An 18,989-nucleotide genomic window follows, 5' to 3' on the forward strand; every position below is an offset into this window, starting at 1 on the left:
TAAAAGAACAAGGACTTTATTCAAACCAAGTTGAAAAGGAGCCCAGGAAACATAAGTTTCTAAGCAGCATAATTAATAAATAACAATCAATCAATTTCTCATTCCTTATTCCTCATTCCTTCTAAAATAAGATTTAAAGCCTTTCCAAGCGCCAACAACAGCGACACCTGCCGAACTTGCTGCAGCAGTAGCAGTTCCACTCAGTCCTACAGCACCAGCCGACTGGCAGACAGCGACCAAGCTTCCAGCAGCTACACCCCCTCCATTAGCAACAGCAGCAACAGACATCGCTCGTGCTGCCAAACTTCCCGCCACTATTCCACCAGCCCCGAAGCCCGCGGCAGAAAGAGCGACAGGTATGGCTACGGGTAGAGCCACAGCTCCTACTACGAAGGGAGCTACACTTTTGGCCTTGTTCAACCAGCCTGATGATGTCTCTTCCATCTGATCCTCTTCCATCTGAACCGGATCAGATCTAAAACAAAAAAATGCCTCTTATATCCTGACCGAAAGACCAATACAAACAAAATTTTGAAAATTAGGTATTGTAACTTGATGTACAATGCAGTTATTAATGCAGGGACCCTTAAAGTGCAGGTGTCCCAATTTTATGTAATATTTATAGGTAAATAATTGCTGACACACACCCAGTACATGTGTACAAAATTGATGGAAACCCCCCCATCTCTTCATAACAAAACGGGTTCACACCCATCCCCCACCCCCCTTTAAAAATCATCATCACCTCCCCTCGCCATAAATTATGAATGGTCCCTTAACAAAAACAGCCTTACTATGCAACCATAAGATATAAACAAAAAGTGATTATTTTATCGCTTAGACAAGCAGGTAAGCATACGTTTATTTTCATTTCCATCCATTTTAATATAATAAATAAATAAATATGAAATATGGTAACTCACCCTGGAACAGACAAACAGGTGATACATACTGACACCCTACTAAAACAGGCCAACAGGTGCTATCTACTGAAATAGGGTAAACATTCCAGGAACAGGCTAGCAGGTGTTTCATTGTGGCATACAGTTTCCTCCCTAAAACAGGGGCTCAATACGAACATATTAATCTTTGAAACAGGTCATCAGGTGCTTCATACTTGAGTATGGAAACTATTCCTAGAACAGGCCAATAGGCATTAATACCAAAATACTGATTCCTCCTTAAAACAGACCAACAGGTGCTTCATACTGACGTAGGCATAGGACACAACTGGTTCAGAACATTGCTTAGATATGTTTTCATCTTTACACTCCAGTAGCATTGTATCAGTTAACAAAAGCACAAAAGCAAATGTCATGATGTTTAAACCAGCTTTACTCTCAACAGTTACACAATGAAACAGCTCTACTTGGTTATGGTGCAAGATCACAGGTCAAAGTAAAATAAACCAAAAAGAATTGATGAAGTACATAAAGATGAAAATAAAGATACGAATAAGACAAAGAAAAATACCCAAAATAGCTGAGAAATGAGATAAAGAACAAAGACAGGGATGAACAAAGATCAAGAATGTGAGAAAGATCAAGAATGTGAGAAAGAAAGATCAGAGACCATATAATAGATCTATTATATGGTCTCTGGAAAGATAAGATGAAGAATGAATTCAGTTTCTTTCTTCATAAAGAGGTAACACTTGAACCACTAGGCTATCCCATTACTAAGAATTAGTTGAGTGAGTGAATGTATAACGGAATGTGATACTTAGAAACTTACTCAATTTTATTGTATGATGCACTGTCAGCATTTCTCGGCATGAATCAGCATCTAGGCCCACAGCCCTGTTGTTCAAAGAGTTCAGAAGAATGCACCATATTTGCCCTTTTTGCCTTTGCTATGGACCCATTCAGCCCAATGCTCATCAAAATTGGCTGAGAACTGATACATCTGCCCCATGCTCACCACGCCAGCGATTGGTTACAGGAAACCCATTGTGCCTTACAACAATCATAGGCACTCTCTCAGCCACGATATCCATACCACAGCAATGGGGTACTAGGGACCTATTCTGGCAGGAATCCACACAAAAAATAGGTTACTATGTATCTATTCTGCCATGGAATCCCTATGATAACAATAGGGTATGCCAAAGAATCACTTCATTAGCCACGGAGTACTTAGGCGTCAAACACACCAAAGCTTCCATAGTCAAATCCTTGGAAAAGATTGTGTTAGCATCTGTTAGATAAAGTAACTGAGCTGCAAAATCGGCATGTATAAACTACAATATACTACGGGCACACCAGAAATAGGCTTCACACATTGTACCCATGTGGGTAATCGAACCCAGGGCTTTGGTATGACAAGCGACGCTTTAACCACTAGGCTACCCCACCAACCCTATGACCTCAGATGCCACACCCACCCTCCCTATTCAAGGATAATGTACAGCTTATTCCACGGTACAAACACTTTTAATACTGCACACATGTACTGTTCCCTAGTACCTCAGAGAATTACAAACAAACTTCACCTTACAGGTTTATTTTTTTCAATTTTACCCATGGACATTGGTTTTTAGAGATCTACAGAAAGTCTTTGATATCCTACACTAAGGCTGCATCCAATACCTAAAATTTTGGCAAAGGAAGAAGTTCCTTTAACTACTTTACAGTAGCTCCAAGAAGAGCCTTAAACGAAACCCAAAAAACCAGTACAATTCTTTATCATCACCTCAATTCATAAATGTGAATAATCATAAGCATTCAAATTATCATTACAATTGGTCCAAAAAAACATCATGCAAAAGCAATCAAGGCCAGTAGTTTCTTGTGAATGTGGTAAAAGTTTCAAATGGGAATGATGAAGATGATACATAAATGTATTAGCGGCCTAAGCCATTTTTCCTTCACACACAGAATGTTTCCTTTGGCAAAGCTGAAATGTACTGTTCCTTTCACTGTAATTACATTTCCAAATGTTTCATAATGCTACCACAAATTCAGTAGTGACATATTTTGACCTAATGCAATGAGGAGTGAAAAAAAGAACAACATTCCTTGCATGAACTTGAGTTTGGGCACTATTTTTCCCTCCACTGCAAGCGTTTCAACAAAAGCCAAGTTGTTCACAGAATGGCATGTACAGGACTCAAAGCAGAGCTAGAGCAAATTCAAGTTGCCAAAAGAACTATGACAGCCAGTTGCATGGTAACAGATAACTAAGAAGACTCCATGTTTCTCAGTGAGTTGTGCTTTTTGAAAAGTTAGAGCCTCTGTCTGGTCAGTCACTGAGCATCTGGACAACACCCAACACCTTTTGGAATTGGTGGAATGTTTGGTGGAGTTGAATCATGAGTGAAGACTGCTGAAGGAAAATGATTTACGTGTTTGGGTAGAGAAGATCATGGAGCTCGGACAACTTCTCACAAGTCTTGCCCACTTCCTTTGATAGGAGATAAAACAGGGACTTCTCTTCACTGAATTTGTAGGCTGTTCCATCCACATTAACCTTGACCTTCAACTGGGAGAGGTGGGGGAGGTCAATAGGCCATGGCAAGCCAAGATGATGGCGATGAAGCTAAAATATGATACATAACAATCAAAAGACAAAGCACACTTAGGCCAGACCAATATTATTTCTTGTTTTACGGATTTTTGTCCTCAGAAAACCTAAAGGCAGGAGGGAAAAAAATAAAAATAAAAATCACTAGTCAAAATAATTTTCCTTTGAAATACTAAAAGTATTTTATTTTTGGCAATTTATGAAGTTTATATGGGGCAAAAAACAATCAAAAAAAGATTATTACTGTAAGTTTACAATTTTGGCCAATAAAAACATGAGGATTTTATTTTTTGAGTGGGGAAAATCATTTTTGTTTTTCTTAGCCTTGAAAAAATACAACGGCGGATCCATTAAACATGAAATAAAATTGGTCTGGCCTTAAACTGCAACAGGGTCGAACAGATCAAGTTAAGCATGCCTTCCAAATATAATCTCATGATAATCAGATCTTAGTGCTCGTTACCGCTAAACAAAGACCTCAGGACAACCCAGTACATGTCATACCAAAACAGCCTTTCTTGAATTTTGACCAATCATTAAAATGACTCAAAAGAAGTCAAAATTAGTCAATGAGAAAGATGCTTGCACAGCCCAAATTTCAAGCTGACAATTTTCTTTTCTTTTTTTTTTTTTGTAATATAAATTTTATTTCTGTATCCCTGTTACAGTCAAGACTAAGCAGCCAGGGAACCGCTCAGTCAGAAGATATGCAGCGATCTTATGGGATACAGGTGTGAATTTTAACGAAACAAGACAAACCATTCACTCACCATTCACACAAACACAAAGTTGTTTTAATTATCAAACAAATTAATTAAGAATATAATTAATTCAGTCGTCTTTGAATAAGCCATGATGATTTAAACGATTTTAGGAAAATACAGTTCCAGTCAAGACCACTCTGAAAATCCTCTTGCCACAGGATATAGTGATAGGCCTTTGAGCCTTTATTAATTGGAAGTAACAATCGAGTAATTGATGTATTTCCTGCACATTTTCCAGTGTTTTCTTTTACTAGTGACAAGCCAGCAAAATATTTTCTTATAGAGCTAATGACACCATAGTATTCTAAAAGAGATACATCCAATTGATACATTTCATTAAAATCAACCAAAGACAGATAACTGCCATGTTCATCAACAGATCACAAATTTGAGAGATACCCCTTTGAAACCACCCTTCATAAAAAATTATTTTCTTATCAATCACAACATTGCTATTATAAAATATATGATCAGACAAGAAATCTTCAAAATTATCAGGTTTAATTTTACTTGAAAAATCATAAAAATCATTGAAACAATCAATCCAGAAGGGATTTTTGAGATTTCAGACCAAACTGGCGATTTTCACTGCAGGCTATGCAGAAAAAATATTTTCCTTTTTTAACATAAATCATAAAGTTCTAAAGTCTCAATTCAAAATTTCAAAACTGGACAAAAATGTAATTTTCTGAATAAAATTGATATTTTATACTTATCCTGATTCATGCTCTTTTTGCTTGTCTTCTTCTTCTTGCGAACATAGTGGAACACTTGTATCTCCCTAATTGAAGCTCCCTTCAATTTAAAATCACTAATTAGTACTCACCAAGAGTTGCCCCTCTTTGCCTTTTGGCGGGAAAGACGGCGCCACCGTTCCCCACATGTCTTCACTTTCTCCTGTTTAACGAGCCCGACACTTGAACTTTCAGGGAAATCCAAAAGTGTCATGTGGGGAGGATGGGAGGGCTTACCTCATGAGTCAGGATAAGTATAAAATATCAATTTTATTCAGAAATTTACATATTTCTCCTTATCCTGACTCATGCTCTTTTTGCTTGTAGAATCCGACGGAATCGGAGGTGGGAACAGATACTTTGGATTTTAATTAGTGATTTAAGATGTAATAACCCCCTACGGGAACTTCATAATGGCACTGTAATTAAATTAATTTCTGCTGCTATCATACATAAGTTCTACCAGCTGCCATAGATGGGGGTACTACAATATTAAAATAAAAGTGGAGAAGCAACCCAATTGTACAGGTAACACAGGTACTGGGTTTAAGACTAAGGTAGGCTTAAGATATACATAACAAGCAAAAACTCCGTAGAGTTGTAAGCTTGATAAATACTGATATAGTATATACGGATATAATCTCGTGAGACTATGTCTCATCGTCTACAAGGAACTGTCAACTGCTGTGCGAGGACCAGAGGACCGAAATGGTGAATGCCTGAGACGTCCTCGGTGGCGATATCTCTCAGGTAGTGGATAGCAAACACCATGTCCGATCTCCAGAAACAGCCCTCCATGATGGTATTCAGCGAGCAATTTCCATGTAGAGCGAGTGTAGAAGCCAGTGCTCTAATTTCGTGAGGATTAGATGCTCTTGGAGGGTCGAGTCCAGCAGTCTTGTAGGCTCGTAGTATGACAGTTCTGATCCATATAGAAATCGTAGTGCGAGAGACTTCCGTCTGTGTCGCCATAGAGATAGGGACGAATAGTCGCTTGACTTTTCGTCGCCTCGTTTTGGATCGTTGTAAATAAACTTTGAGTGCTCTAATTGGGCATAATGATAAGTCAAGCGTATCATGAGGTCCGAGTATGGAGGAAAGTGCTGGGACGTGGAATTGTCTGTCTGGTTGACCTGGCTGTTGATTCTTGGCGATAAAGTCCGTTCGCAGTCCCATATGCACGATATTTTGATTTGCATCAAAACGTGTTCTCTGAAATCCAGAGCATGTATTTCCGACATTCTTGCTGCTGTTACTAAGGTTATCAGGAACAGCGCCTTCTGCATCAAGAACTCGAATGATGTTCTCTGTAATGGTTCGTAGATCTCACTAGTGAGATGTCGTAGAACTACGTTGAGGTCCCACATCGGAGTTTTAAATCTATGATGTTGGTCCTCCAATTAAAAGGGCGTAGTAAGGCCAGTAACTCTGGTACTTTTGTCAGTTGCACTCGTCCTCATGACGATAACTGATTTCAATGCCGCTAGGTATGTTGAGAGTGTTGACCCTTTTAATCGCTTCCTTTGTCTAGGTGACAGAGGTAGTCCGCCACTTGAGGATGTGTCACTTTCATGGCTGTGAAACCGATCCTCGAAACGTATCTTTTTTGTCACGAAGCATCACTACTTGTCGTCAGACAAGTTGTGTGAAGACTTGCGTAAAGCTAGTGTGACTGCTTTCGCTGCTCTGGCGAAATATCCTCTCTTGTTCAAGCATGCTTGATACAGTCCACACGTGTAGCCGGAACACCTCTGGGTTGCCGTGCGCCTGCTTTGTGTGAGGATGTACTAGTAGATTCGTACACTCTGGTAGTTGCAGTAGAAGCAGTCCTAGGTCTTGTATGAGAATAGGAATTCATATTCTCGCTGGTCAAAAGGCGTGCCCCAAATAGTTGTGGGTCTCTCGCCTGACTGATTTCTGCAACACCCTAGGTATCAGAGCTGGTGGAGAAACACGTAAGTGTTTTAGACCTAGGCAGGAGATGCTTCGCATGTCCGTTGCCCCTGTGTTATCAGTTGACCCTTGTGGGGAAGATATCTCTTCAAGGTTCAACCATCTCTTATATGATCTGTTTGAAGATCTCTGAATGTAGCATCCAGTTTGTTGAGAATGGCTGCGTTGGACACGATAGTGTATTGCTAACACATTCTTGGTTCTTGGAATGTGGCATATTCTGCTGTGGACAGTCAGGTTGACTGTTATACTGATCAACTGAAAGCAGAGGTCCAGAAGGTTGATCCTTCTGTAAATGTAGACCGTCACTGTGGAGGTGACTGTGTGTACCGTTAGATGAGCATTTTATAAAAAAGCTGATCCGGTGGAGTATGGCGTTTATTGCTGCTTTCATTTCCAACCTGTGGAAGTGCAGATCGTCTCTGCTATGGTCCATATCACAGCTGACATATTGTTGTCGAGGTGTGCTCCCACTCTAGGAGAGATGCGTCCCCATAGAGATGCGTCTTGTACTGCGACTCCGCTAATTAGGTGCGTCTGCAACCCTCCTCGCACGGAGTTCACCATATATAGATATGGGTTATAATCTGTCCGGATCGTCCGGTTGTACATTCATGAAGACCGGTAGAGGGCGTAGTTACAATTCTCTTTGCATGTCATGTCTTGTGCTGACGTGCGAAAACCCAACAGATTCCGCCACTTCGTAGTAAAAAACGGAGAGAGTAGTGCTTGAGATACAAGAACTTGTATCTATATCCTACGATCTTGACACCCTTACCGTGTCTGTAAGGAAATGAAGCGATGGCCGACTCTGTGACTGCCATCGTTGAAACTTTAGGTAAAAATTGCCTGGCTGCCGTCTTTAATGATGACAGGGGAGGTCTCTAACCCCATGAAGGCAGACAAATCACGAAGGTCCAGTCTAACTGGACTGTAATGGAGGCGTTGCTCGCTCGCTGACATGTTGTCGTCACTTGCAACCCATGTCTTGATCTGTGAACTACGTCCTGCCTCTGCGCAGGGCGTTGTCCCTCGTGGTCCAATCAAAACAAAGCATTTTGATTCTGTAGGCTAGCCACGCTGTGATGTCACCGGTGTAGCAGGAAAAAGATCCATGTAGAATCTAGTGCCGTCGTTGATATCAGATCAATTGTCGGTCTTGTCCGTACTTTTCCGAAGTTACACGAGTGACCACGTGTGTCGAGGGTTAAATGGTAAACGCGCGAATATTTCGGCACGAAATATTTCGCCGCGTAATATCGATGCTGGGTAGGTTGTTTTCCTGGCTGCTCATCGTACAGGCCCTGTTCTGCTCATCATACAGGCCCTGTTCTGCGACGGGAACAATCTCGGCGAGAAAGTTCGTGCGGTCTGCGCTGGCTTCCCCTTGGTGGTAGACGCTGCCCTGGGGGTGCGGATTCTGCGCTGAAATGTAGATGCCCTCTTACTCTAGACTGGGACGACGGGATGTCTGGTGAGGCAGGTCGCTTCTTGGAGACGGCGGACTGCATCCCACGCCTCTCCTCCAAGATAACTCCAGCTGAACACCAGACGGGAGGGGATCATCCGACAGCAGTTGACTTGAGAGGGATTCAGCCTATACACCATGCCTGGATATAGCTTACGTGACCTATCTGCTGTGCGTCACAAGACGCAAAGTAAATATTTGTTAAATGCAGAATTATATAAATTATAGCAAAAACTGCAACCTGAACTGAAAGAACATGGTACAGTATGGCTAGGGCATATTAAATGCGGATCAGCAGCAGAAAAACGTAACTTGCAAACAGTACAGAATTTTTCATGAACGTAACCTACTGAACAAACACGGAATACACCGCGAATAAACAGCAGTAAATACAAATAATGATCAAAACATATTGTTGAAGGATACTAGGTAAACCTCTATAAGGGACTTGTAGAGGTAATTAAGTAAAAATAATCAAAGGATATAGTGCCGTAGGGAGACACAGGAGCTCTCACATCCTGCTCACTGAGCGAAGAAGGAGAGAGTGAAGACATGTGGGGAACGGTGGCGCCGTCTTTCCTGCCAAAAGGCAAAGAGGGGCAACTCTTGGTGAGTACTAATTAGTGATTTTAAATTGAAGGGAGCTTCAATTAGGGAGATACAAGTGTTCCACTATGTTTGCAAGAAGAAGAAGACAAGCAAAAAGAGCATGAGTCAGGATAAGGAAAACTGAAAACTCTGAAACGTATAATGATGCTATGGAAATGTCTGTTTTTTCAAACTTGGAAATTTTAACTATAAATTGTATATTTATATACTTATCCTATCTCACGACTTGCACCTCTCTCTCTTCATTCGACCATCAGTGGAAATGAATTAAACTTTGCTCCAGGCCTACCTTGTCCCTGTCCCTGTCCCCGTGCTGTGCCTGCCTTCCTGTCTTAGCCATGCTCACTAGTCCATGACAGCACGTGGCATGTGGAGTCCTCACCCTTGTGATCACCTTACATACTCATTCTCGATCTTGGAGCCATAAAAGGACAAAACCGGAACGGTGGTAATCTAAGCAGTGGGGAGGTAGGGTGGGACTTTATCGCGTGAGATAGGATAAGTATATAAATATACAGCTTATAGTTAAAATTTCCAATTTTTAAACTTATCCTATCTCACGACTTGCACTATCCCATGGTAGGAAGGTGGGTCATAGATTACCCGAAGTTCAAGCGATAACAGCTAAGCGTTATAACAACCGTAGGAAGCAACTACAAGGCAGGCCAATAACTACCAAAGTGACTACGTGCGAGGGTTAGTTCGAACCCATTGACTTACTAAGCACAAGTGCTCCCAGGGACCGGGATTCCCGAGCAATGTGGTGTTCAGTCACTACCTTCACGAAAGTGAAAGGACGCAGCTTAGCGAGTGTAGTCAGTCGCATCGCCACGATTTCCAAGGTACCCCCGTAATAAAGTCTAACAACTAGTATCGGGCCAGCCCCTGGTTCAAAACAACCCCCACAGACACCGTCCCGTGGAGGGTGAAAGGGTAATTGAATCGGAAAAACTCACAATTTTAACGTTCAGTACCACAACATCATCTTATGACTTCCAATACTTACCACAGTAAGATCACATAGATGTGTATAGCTTCTTAGGAGCATGAACGCTACGAAGTGTAACACTTCGAGAATGACTCACTTCACTTACGTAATTACTCCGTGGAGCAGAGGACAGTAAGTGAGGTGGCGACTCTCCAGACTCTCAAAACAAAATGAGAGGAGAAATCTAAATCCCGGAAGAATCAAAGAAGAAATAAGTTTCAGATTTATTCAGATTGTACACAAGCAGAAACGATCACGACTGGTGATCATCTGCGCTAATGGGTATCCATATAGCATCGTAGCACAAGGAAGTTCATTATCTGCGATGTTGTGCTGCTGACAACTGTTGGGCAAGGATGAGTGGTCCAAACTAATGAAGGCCTTGAATATCCATCACCGACACATCTCTGAGGTAATGAGACGAAAATACAGTGTCAGAACGCCCAAAACAACCCTCCATTATAGCAGTTAATGAGCAGCTACTATGCAACGCCATAGTAGAAGCCAATGCCCTGGTTTCATGAGGGTTGGATGCCGTAGGTGGCGGTAAACTGGCAAAGGCGTAGGCTCGTAGTTTTGTATCCCCGTAACCAATATGAGAGAGTTGTGCGAGAGACTTCCGCCTTGGAAGCAGTAGACAAGGGTATAAACAGTCTCTTACGCAAGCAGCGGCGCTCTTGTGATGCTTTAAGGAAAATGCGAAGTGCTCTTACTGGACACAGAGACAGATCCTCGACATCTTCTGGACCCAAAATAGTAGACAAAGGTGGGATTGTAAAATCTTGAAAGAAACCTGTTCAAAATTCTTGTCCTGTAAGGGTTCATAATGCTCGGACACTAAGTGGCGAAGGACCACAGATAAGTCCCAAGCTGGTGAACAAAATTTCCTGGATTGGTCAGCTAGCTTAAAAGATCGAAGCAAGTACTGCAGTTCCGGTACCGTCGAAACCTTCAAAGTCGTAGTTAAGACCGAATTAATAGCCGCCAAATAAGTGGCTAAAGTGGAACCCTTGAGTTTCCTTGTAGCCCGCAAATGTTGTAAATATTCCGCAACAACCTGGGGTGAAGCAGTAGTAGGGGAAGTGATCCCTCTGACCCGACAATAACATTCAAATTTCTTCCACTTATAATCATATAAAGAGCGTGTAGACGTGCGATGAGCTGCAGTGATAGCTGAGGCCACTCTGTGAGAATAACCTTTGGCCATTAATGATTTCTGCAAATGTGCCATACGTGAAGATTAAACGTCTGTAGTGACTCATGATACATGCCCGAGTGCGGATGAACTAGTAGGTCGTCCCGCACAGGAAGAGGAATACTGCTTCCACTGACTAGACTTTTTAGTCCAATGAACCAGCTTTTTGCCGGCCAGGAGGGTGCTACCGAGTGGCAAACAGGTCGACACTTGGTCGAGAGAACGGGTAAATTATCGTCCGAAAAATCTTGGTCAGGAGTTGCCACTCTGAGGGCGACGGGCGACTGGAACGAGACAGAGCGTCGGCAATCACATTCTTTGTTCCGGGGATGTGCCTGGCTCTTGCTACGATGTTGAGAGAATCTATCAGGAGATAAAATCGAAACGTCTACTGTAGAAGTGCTACTGAACCCGTCGACCTTAGGTGATTTATGTACCACACTACTGTCGAGTTGTCGAACTGTATCAGCAGGTGAGACATCTTGAGTAGAGCCGCCCAGTGCTGAATTGCCAGTAATACTGCCTTGAACTCCAGAATGTTTATGTGGAGTGACTTTCTTATGTGACTGCCCTGCCACTTGATGCTGAAGGAAGTGGGCGCCCCAACCTTCGAGAGAAGCCTCCACAAACAACTGATGGGCACCAAAGAGACGCCGGCGCAAACATTCTGTACGTTGAGCCACCAACGCAGAATTGGACACAGTTCCCTGGGTAACCGAATCAACTCCTGAGGGGAACAAACAATATGGCTTGTTCTGTGTCAAAAACCGCTCCTATGAACTACAGTCTGCGAGTCGGTGTTAACTCAGACTTCTCTTATTTGAGGAGCCACCCTAACTGTTTAAGCAGCTTGATGGTGAACTCCCGATGAATTTGAGGAACGATTGGATCCAGTTGTGCCTGAATACAATCGTCTATATAGCTCTCGAAAGTCACTCCCCGAGAGTGAAGGAAACTGCTAAAGGGTTTGGTCACCCGAGTAAAAAGCCACGGGGACGTAGAGATTCCAAATGGAAGGACTTTCCATTGGAAGTGATGGCCCTCGAAGGTGAACCTCAGGTTCTTCCGATGATCTTGGTGAATCAGAATGTGAAGGTATGCATCTTGAAGATTGAGGGATATGATGAAATCCCCTTTCTTCAGAATTGAATGTAGAAGACTGACTGATACCATTCGAAAATGAGGTGGCGGTTGAGGGAAACGAGTGTTGAATGCCTTCATATTGAATATGAGACGCAGCTTGCTTGAGTATTTCTTTGGCACAAGAAAAACCGTGGAGTAAAACCGTGGAGTTATGCACACCGGATCGAGGCGTTCTACCGCATGTTTCTCCAGTAGAGTTGAGATTGTGGACAAAAGGACTGCAGCCTGATCCTGAGGATACGTTCGCTGCAAAGGTTGAATGGTGAGGGGTGGTTCCCTGACAACAGGCATTCGATAGCCATGAATGAGAGTCATTGTGACAAATGGATCCCCTAGAAACTCCCAGTTGGGAGCAAACAGACCTAACCTCTCGCCTACAGGGGAATCAAACACCGGAACCACCGGATCCGGCAGAACCAATCTGAGCTCTGATTTCCGCGAGTCACTGTTTGGAGTTTTTGACTTCCAGTTCCAGCGTCGGGTTTAAAGGGGCGACGTGATGCGGAACCACGAAAAGGCTTCCTGCCCCTGCCTCGTGCTTGAGAAGACGCCTTGTCTTTCAAACAGTCACGAAGGTCTGGATTGGAAGGGGTAAAGTGTGGGGTTCGACGGTGCCGCATAGAGTCTTGAATTTGAATTTTTTGCAACTCAAACAGATCTACAGATACTTGAAACTGATTAAGACGGTCTACTTTGGATGCGACTTCTGCAATAGACCCACTGAACACCGTATCCCCCGACTATGGTTGACGAAACAATTCAGCCTTGAATCTATCTTCCCATGAGGATAAATTCAAAGGGCCCGGACGACATATGGCAAGTAGATAGCCAAAGAAAGAGAAAGTTGCCCCAAGACCACCTGGAATTGATCTAATATCAGGGCCATACTTCCCCTTATGTATGCATCTTGGTCCGTATAGGCATGATTGACAGCCGCCGCCACAGCGTCAACAGCCGAAATGATACAACAAATGGAAGGGATAGAATGCCACATCGCAGCATCTAGATGAGCCAATTCCCTATCTTCCACAAAAAACGGAGAACTGGAACGCTTGCCACAGACCATGGAAATGTCATCGTCAACTAAAGGTGCCGCTGACCAAAGTTGAACACCATGAGTATGTGCCGTCGATGGTCGGAACCTTGGAGCTGACAAACCATCCTTCGTCCTCCTAAGCTTCTTGAAAGCCGCATCAAGAGAAGAAGGTAATTGTTGAATACATGGACGCAAAGGAAGTGTGATACTGGAAATATCTCTATTTGTCATGGCATAAGACGTGGCCAAATCATCTTGAGATTTACTAAGAGGTAGATGAAGTTTTTCAACTATCCAAGCTAGCACGTGAGCCGGTTCAACAACATCAAAACTGCCATCTGGAGTGGAGATGTCCGACTGCCCAGGTGAAGATAAAGGAGTCTGAGACCGAGTCAGATCCCTCGAATCCAAGGGACGATTATTGCTAGGTATGGCAGACGATTGTTGAACTTGAGAGGACGAATGACACTGATTCCAAGCCGATGTAACAGCACGAAGCATGGTGTCTAAATCCGGTGCAGGAGAGGAATCAAGCGCAGGATTCCAAGACTCAGTAATAACCTGTGACCGAGGCAAAGTAGAAGTGGCATGGCGTGAAGGTGAATGCCGATCCACTGAACCATAACTCTGCCTAGTAGGTGAAATCGCCCACACAGAACGATGTTGATGAAGGGAACTATCACGTAAAGACTGACCAGACAGGATATCCTTATTCACCTGAGGTGAATGAGACCGACTACGAGAATCACTCTGACGAAAAGACACCGTGTGGCTAGGTGAACCGGATCGAAATGGCGAACTACTTCGACTAGGTGAGACTGAACGACTATGTGAATCAAAATGCTGTGGTGAATTGATTCGACTATGAGATGGTGAGTCGAACCGAAACATATGTTGAGGTGAATTGAGTCGGGAATGTGAACCGGTTCGTCCTGGTGAATCCATTCGATTACGTGAATCAGTTCGGTCTGGTGAGCCAGCTCAGCTGAGTGAACTCGTTCGACCCTTGGCAATGCAACGGCTAGGTGAATGGTTCCGTTCTAGTGAACCAACACTGGCATTAGACCCAATTCTGATTGGTGAAATATGAATCGAGGTGGTGAATCGGTTCAGACTGGTACATTGGAAGGACGACGAGATCTCGAGTGTGAATGAGATCTAGAACGGCACTTCCCAGCAGTAGAAGAACGATTTCGAACCTCTGAACCAGATGGTGACTCAACTCGTGTGGGTGAATTGTTTTGGTGGGATGAAACCGTACGAATAGGAGAACGGTTCAGTTCAAACCGCGCCGATCAACGCTAAAATGATGAATGCTTGGATTTAGAAGTTTTCGAGGACTGTGAACGGTCCGATGAAACGGATCTACGAGATAAAGTAGATCGCAGGTCTTGTGTAGAGGAAATATCAGTCATTACCACCCTTGCATGCCCATGAGAACTTGAGCTAGGTGAGGGAAGAGTCCCAAAAAGCCTTCTAACATTCTCAGACAAATAGGAATCAGACGAAGCGTCCATAAAATCTTCGTCAGGAGAGACGGGTGATTTAGAACGGCGAGCAGTTAGGGAGGGGCGATCTAAACATTGTTTTTTGGAGATGGACCAGATCCCGCAGAAGCATTCCTGGCCCTATCTGCCAAACGTCTGGCACAAGCACGTTTGTAAGCTTTAAAATCCTCATTAGACAGTCCTGAACACTTAGGACAACGTTTGTCCCAATCACAACAACCCACACAATCACTAAAAAGCTGAAAAGACTTTATTACATTGAGAGCAAAACTTTCGTTTTCTGGCCTGAACAGGCTTATCCATGTTGAGCAATTCTCAGACGAAAACAATTTCACGTCCACTCTGTTGAGCGACAAGAAAGAGAATGGTAAGGTGATCACGTGGGTGAGGACTGCGCATGCCACATGCTGTCACAGACTAGTGAGCATGGCTAAGGCAGGAAGGCATGCACAGCACGGGGACAGGGACAAGGTAGGCCTGGAGCAAAGATTAATTCATTTCCACTCATGGTCGAATGAAGAGAGAGAGGTGTAAGTTGTGAGATAGGAAAAGTTTAAAAATCTGTTTTTTTAACATTGGAGCAAAGGACACAGATATTGTCATTCAGGCAGTTCCTGTTCTTTATGAATATCACTTATCATATTTTCTTTGAGGGTGCATCATGACAAATCTCATTTTATCTCTAACTTTTGCATCTCAAGATCAGATTGTTTGGATGAAGAGTTGTTCTGAAGTGACTTTGTTGAGCGATACTCAGCACCAAGAAATGACATTGTATAAATGATTACATAAGGTCCTGGGTTTCCCAACAAGTCTACATTTGAAACAGTGACAGGTACACTTTCCTTGTCTTGAAAACAGGTTCCTGATTTTTTAAAAAGATAGTAAATCTTGTTTGACACAACTATTTCATGTCACTCTTTCATGCCAAGAATTACCACAGAGTTTTTTTTGTGCTTAATACCACACTACTATATCAGAGCTCTACATTAGTTACCAATGAATATTAGAGTCTGAAGCAGACAGTCAAGAGATTAATATTCACAGCAATGATCTAGGCTATCAGGATCCAAAGACAGGCATTTGGACACAATTACTGACCACAAGATGTATAAAATACATAGTATACATTGCAAGGTTGCCTATTTTAACCTGGTGTCCCAACACTAGTAAGCATAAATACCTTAAATAAAGCCCCGGTCTCACAGTGCCACACAATGCCCTCAACTTGACCATCACCACTTTCTCTGAACCAGTGAGTGAGATTTTCAAGGGTCGGAGGTTGAGGACAGCTCAAGGTCATGCTTCCATGAACAACAAGAAAATGTAATGGCTTCTTCTTATTGCCAAGCTCTGAAAGAGATGACAATTTTAAAGGAATAAAATGACCAGCTATCCTCCCATATTAAACATTCAGGATAATACTAATATCTACATACACAGTATTTGAAATTAACCATTATTTGTGTGGTTTTACACAGATTTTAGCAATATTCCGCAATATCGCAGCAGGGGACACCAGAACTGAGCTTGAACCTGGCCTTTGGCTTGAAGAGCAAACACCCTTGGCTAACACACCACCCCTTGGCAGAGAACTATACATTATCCAATATAATGATACATTTATTTATCTTACGGGGCGGTGGGGTAGCCTAGTGGTTAAAGCGTTGGCTCGTCACCCAGAAGACCCGGGTTCGAATCCCCACATGGGTACATTGCGTAAAGCCCATTTCTGGTGTCCCCCGCCGTGATGTTGCTGGAATATTGCTAAAAGCGGCGTAAAACCAAAACTCAGTCAGTCAGTCAGTCAGTTATTTATCTTACTGTAAGGGTTTCCATTGACGTTTGTTCCGATGAGCTCCACAGTGCTCCCAAGCAGCTCTGTCAGAGGTACATTGTCAATACAGAGGCCCTCTGCTGTTTGTCTGAAAAAGATGAAATTCATCAGCAGAGTTTCAAGCAAAGCAGAAATGTACATCCAGTCTGCACAAGCCCCCAAAATGGATAGAGGAAAAATATATATTGCAACCCAAAAGACATGCAATTTTATTTATTGTACTAAATTCTTGACAAGAAATATAATGTACCTGTCAAAACCTAATTATTATACCTAAAAGTACAGTACACTGCAGTATTTCATTGTGTTACGAGACCAATATCCGAAAAGGAAATTAGTAGTTTTGGGTCCTCTAGACGCTTATTTGTGAAGGGGGAGGTAAAACCCAGGAGACAATCCTAGTGACTGATATCATGAGCATCAATTAACAGTACTGGGATACAACTGGGAAATGGATTCAACTAAGCCACTGCATGATTTCATTATGATGAATGAACCATGCTGTCTTGGTACAAAGAAGTTTATTTTCTCTCAAGAATGTAATTTTCTGATTAAAATTGATATTTTATACTTATCCTGACTCATGCTTATTGCTTGTCTTCTTCTTCTTGCGAACACAGTGGAACACTTGTATCTCCCAATTGAAGTTCCCTTCAATGTAAAATCACTAATTAGTACTCACCACGAGTTATCTGTCCCCTCAAAAGCTCGGGAACGAGGGCGCCACCTCCTGCCATGTGCCTCACTCTCTCCTTATATAGCGAGCCCAACACTTGAATTTTCAGGGAAATCCAAAGTGTTATGTGGGGAGGACGGGAGGGCTTACCTCATGAGTCAGGATAAGTATAAAATATCAATTTTAATCAGAAAATTACATATTTTTCCTTATCCTGACTCATGCTACTTGCTTGTAGAATCCGACGGAAACGGAGGTGGGAATACAGAATACTTTGGATTTTAGATAATTAGTGATTTCTGTAATGACTGTAATAACCCTTATGGGAACTTCATAAAGGCACTGAATTGATGAATTCCTGCTGCTAACTTATCAGCTGCCCTATATGGGTTATTACAATATAAATATTAAGAAAAAAGTATATACAACATGAATACTATGCTTAAGATTAATAGACTTAAGCTTGACAATATGATAGCATAAACTTCATAGAGTTTGTTAGCTAATATACTTTTATGATATATCCATAGTACTGAGCTTAAGATATGATTAAACTTAAGCTAAATATATAATAGCAAAAAACTCCATAGAGTTTGTTAGCTAATATACTGTTATGATATAACAACCATAGTACTGTGCTTAAGATAATAAATGAACTTAAGCAAAATATATATAGCATATAGCTATTTAGTACTGTTATAAGATAAGTAGTAAAATCTGTAAGATTGACTTATCTTCTCCGAGGAACTGTCAACTGTTGTGCGAGGACCATGGCACCGAAATGGTGAATACCTGAGACGTCCTCGGTGGTGATATCTCTCAGATAATGGTTGGCAAACACCATATCGGATCTCCAGAAACAACCCTCCATTATGGTATTCAAAGAGCAGTTGCCGTGAAGAGCAAGTGTCGATGCTAACGCTCTAATTTCATGAGGATTAGATGCTCTTGGAGGGTCGAGTCCTGCAGCCTTGTAGGCACGTAGTATGACAGTTCTGATCCAAATGGAGATGGTAGTATGTGAGACTTCAGTCTGCGTAGCTGTTGATAGAGGAATAAATAATCTCTTGAATTTTTGTCTCCTCTGTTTGGATCGTTGGAAATATATTTTCAGTGCTCTTACTGGGCATAGTGATAGATCCATCGTATCATGAGGTCCAAGTATAGATGAGAGAGCTGGGACGTGGAATAACCTGTCTGGTTGGCCTGGTAATTGGTTCTTGGCAACAAAATCCCAACGCAGTCCCATATGCACGATGTTATGAATATCATCAAGCGTGTTCTCTCGTAATCCAATGCGTGAATCTCTGACATCCTGGCAGCCGTAGCTAGAGATAACAGGAACAAGGTTTTCTGTGTCAGAAATTCGAACGATGTAGATTGTAACGGTTCATATGCCTCACTTGATCCCAAGCTGGAGCGTGAAATCTGCGTTTCTGATCCTCCAATCGGAATGCTCGTAGCAAGGCAAGTAACTCTGGGGTCTTGGTTAGCTTGACACCCGTTCTCATAGTTATGACAGAGCTTATTGCTGCAAGATAAGTGGATAAGGTTGA

General features: G+C 42.4%; 1 protein-coding gene across 1 annotated transcript in view; it reads right to left on the bottom strand.

Moving 5' to 3' along the window:
• The window catches only part of LOC124281846 (uncharacterized protein C12orf29 homolog), a 38,512-nt gene continuing 19,523 nt past the window's right edge, over window positions 1–18,989 (bottom strand). Inside the window, exons 6-9 of the mRNA XM_046717849.1 lie at window positions 16,745–16,845; window positions 16,104–16,273; window positions 3,344–3,537; window positions 1–475 (exon numbers count right to left, since the gene is read on the bottom strand). Of these exons, the coding sequence (XP_046573805.1) occupies window positions 106–475; window positions 3,344–3,537; window positions 16,104–16,273; window positions 16,745–16,845 (835 nt within the window). The 3' untranslated portion in view covers window positions 1–105. The remainder of the gene's footprint in view (window positions 476–3,343; window positions 3,538–16,103; window positions 16,274–16,744; window positions 16,846–18,989) is intronic.

This window comes from Haliotis rubra, unplaced genomic scaffold (genome assembly GCF_003918875.1).
Source record: "Haliotis rubra isolate DU_JTF1 unplaced genomic scaffold, ASM391887v1 Scf29, whole genome shotgun sequence".
In the NCBI taxonomy this organism is placed as follows: domain Eukaryota; kingdom Metazoa; phylum Mollusca; class Gastropoda; order Lepetellida; family Haliotidae; genus Haliotis; species Haliotis rubra.